This window comes from Cynoglossus semilaevis, chromosome 9 (genome assembly GCF_000523025.1).
Source record: "Cynoglossus semilaevis isolate Cse_v1.0 chromosome 9, Cse_v1.0, whole genome shotgun sequence".
NCBI classification, from domain to species: Eukaryota; Metazoa; Chordata; class Actinopteri; order Pleuronectiformes; family Cynoglossidae; genus Cynoglossus; species Cynoglossus semilaevis.
In genome coordinates, this window is record NC_024315.1 from 1,708,877 (window position 1) to 1,711,503 (window position 2,627).

Here is a 2,627-nt window from a genome sequence, read left to right on the forward strand (position 1 = left end):
GGGGGGGGGCAGGGAGGGGGGGTCCTCTCAGAAACAGGAGAGGAACTCCAGGGACAGACGTGGTCACAGAAACTGGACGATCCCCACAGCTGAGGCCCAATGTTGTCGTTGTTGTTGTTGTTGTTGTCGTTGTTGTTGTTGTTGTTGTCGTTGTTGTTGTTGTTGTTGTCGTCGTTGTTGTTGATAATAGTTGTTTTCCAGCCTGAATCTCCTCTCAGCCCAGTAGAAAAGTTACTTCACGTCACTGGAACTTTGTTTTTTCCCTGAGAGACGACACAACATGGAAGTCCTCAAGGCTGAAGGAGGGAAGAACAGCCACTCCAAAACTCTGTCCTTAACACCCCCCCGGTACCCCCCCCCCTCCAAGTTTGATGGCTTTGATGTTCTATTCCTATGATACTGCCCCCTAGGGCCTGTTCTGTCCCTCATCGACTCTGGCTCATTAATATACAGGAAGAAACACGACCAGGTTTTTTTTTTCATCCTGTGATTTTCTAACTGGAGGGGGGGGGGGGGGGGGGGCACAGCTCTGTAGTTGACTTTTCAGGTCCTGTCAACCAGATAAAGAGGTCTGGAGTCGAACTGATGTAGGGTGGTCTACAGTGGTCTACAAACTGGATTTAATATTAAAATGTTGTATAAATAAATAAATAAGTTTTGATTTAAAAAAAAAAACTCCCACAGAATAGGAAAGAGCTGGGTGTAAATTATTAACCTGTCACTGAAGAACAAGAGCAGAAAGAAAAGCAAAAACCCAGAGATCTCATTTGTTAGTCAGGAAGAAAATGTGTTTCCAACAAAACAGATTTAAATTAACATTCTGGGCTTCTGACTCCGTCCACGGCGGAGAAATGAAGACGAGAGGTTTTGGTTGCAGATTGGTAAAACTCTGACAGGGGAGACAATTAGGAAGAGAGAAAAAAAAACAAGAAAACAAAACAGAAAATATCCCCGACACAGAACGGAGAGAGAGAGGGGGAGAGAGAGGGAGAGAGAGAGGGGGGGGGTCTTGACCTCATCTCCGCGGGGTCACAGCTCTTCTTCTCACTCCTCTTCTGAAGGACAGTGGTTTTGTCACCTCTTCATCAACAACCAACCACAGTCTGTGTGTTTGATGAGAATCAACAACAGGGGCGTGGACACAGGAGGGGACGTGGACGGGTGTGGGCGTCGGCCTTCTTATGTCTCGCGCCTTTTTCCTCCTGTTTATTGATTGAGGTTTTAATGATGAAAACATCAGCTGCACAACATCAGCCCACACCAGGGGCTGATGGGTAATCAGCCCATCACACAGATGTGGGAGTTAACCCATTAACACCTGGTTCATCCACCCAGTGGTGAGGAACGTCTGTGACGTTCTCTGTGTGTGTGTGTGTGTGTGTGTGTGTGTGTCTGCAGGCTGAAGCCTTTCACGTCGTACAAGTTCAGGATGTCGGCGACCAACGACGTGGGGGACAGTGTCCTCAGCAAAGAGACGGAGGCTGTCACCACTCTATCACCACTCTACAGGATGGTGACGGGACAACTGTGAAGTGGGGGGGTAGAAGATCTTTGGGTTGATGATCCTTCTGCTGCCCCCTAGTGACTCCTCACTGTCTCTGTTGTTGTGTTTTATTCTGTCCAGTACCTGAGGAGCCTCCTGTGATCCTGGCAGTCAAACCGACAACCACCACCTCCGTCCTGGTGCAGTGGAAGGTAACCCCCCCCCCGCCCCCACCCCCGATCTTTAAAAAATGTGTGGATTATTTTCACTGACCTCAGATCAGCCTTGTAGCAGCAGCCTGTGACGTATTAGTGCAGTCTGTAGACTGACGCTCTGCAGTGTTGGTAACAGCTGAGTGTGGAGGAAGTTCTGGCTCTTCCTCAGGGGGGGGTCAGGGTGCAGCTCAGACAGATTGGCCAGATGGAGAAACAGATCCCAGAGCTGCATAAAGCATAAAATGTTAAGTCCTACTGAGAATTCACCAGCAGGGGGGGTGTTAGAGAGCAGAAGAGGCAAACGTCGGCGGTGTCCTTCAGTCGAGGAAAAACAGAGAATGTGAAAATAGAGAGTGTTCACAGTTAAAGTGACTTCAGTCAAAAGTCTTTATTTGTTCTGTCCTCACCGTTGACCCCACTGTTGACCTCCACTGTTGACCCCACTGTTGACCTCCACTGTTGACCTCCACCGTTGACCTCCACTGTTGACCCCACTGTTGACCTCCCCACTGTTGACCCCACCGTTAAAACCTGGCTCCACCATCCAACCAACCAGAACGTTCTCTGTTCTACGTGGTTCACTCCCTACATGTATCTGTGTGCCCCCCCCCCCCTCCCAGCCCCCCAGTGATGACAGCACTAATGGAGTTCTGACTGGATACAGACTGTACTACAGGGAGGTTCCAGTGAACTCGTCCACCGACGTCCAGACGACCAGGAACAGCAGTTCTCTCATCACAGGTACCTGACAACTGTTACTGGTCAATACTCTGTACTCTGTACTCTGTACTGTGTACTGTGTACATGAAAGTACATGTGCAAAGACACAGACACTTACCCTGAGCTGGACGAATAAAAGTCCACAGTCATGGAGGTCAAGTCTGGGTCAGGGGTCGTCAACCTTGTCAGTGATGAATCCAGGCTGGGGC

The 2,627-nt window shown here is 49.5% G+C and overlaps 1 protein-coding gene across 1 annotated transcript in view; it reads left to right on the forward strand.

The window, feature by feature from the left end:
* The window catches only part of sdk1b (sidekick cell adhesion molecule 1b), a 148,520-nt gene that overhangs the window by 135,086 nt on the left and 10,807 nt on the right, over positions 1-2,627 (forward strand). The window contains 3 exon segments of the mRNA XM_025058662.1: positions 1,399-1,497; positions 1,620-1,695; positions 2,319-2,439. Of these exon segments, the coding sequence (XP_024914430.1) occupies positions 1,399-1,497; positions 1,620-1,695; positions 2,319-2,439 (296 nt within the window).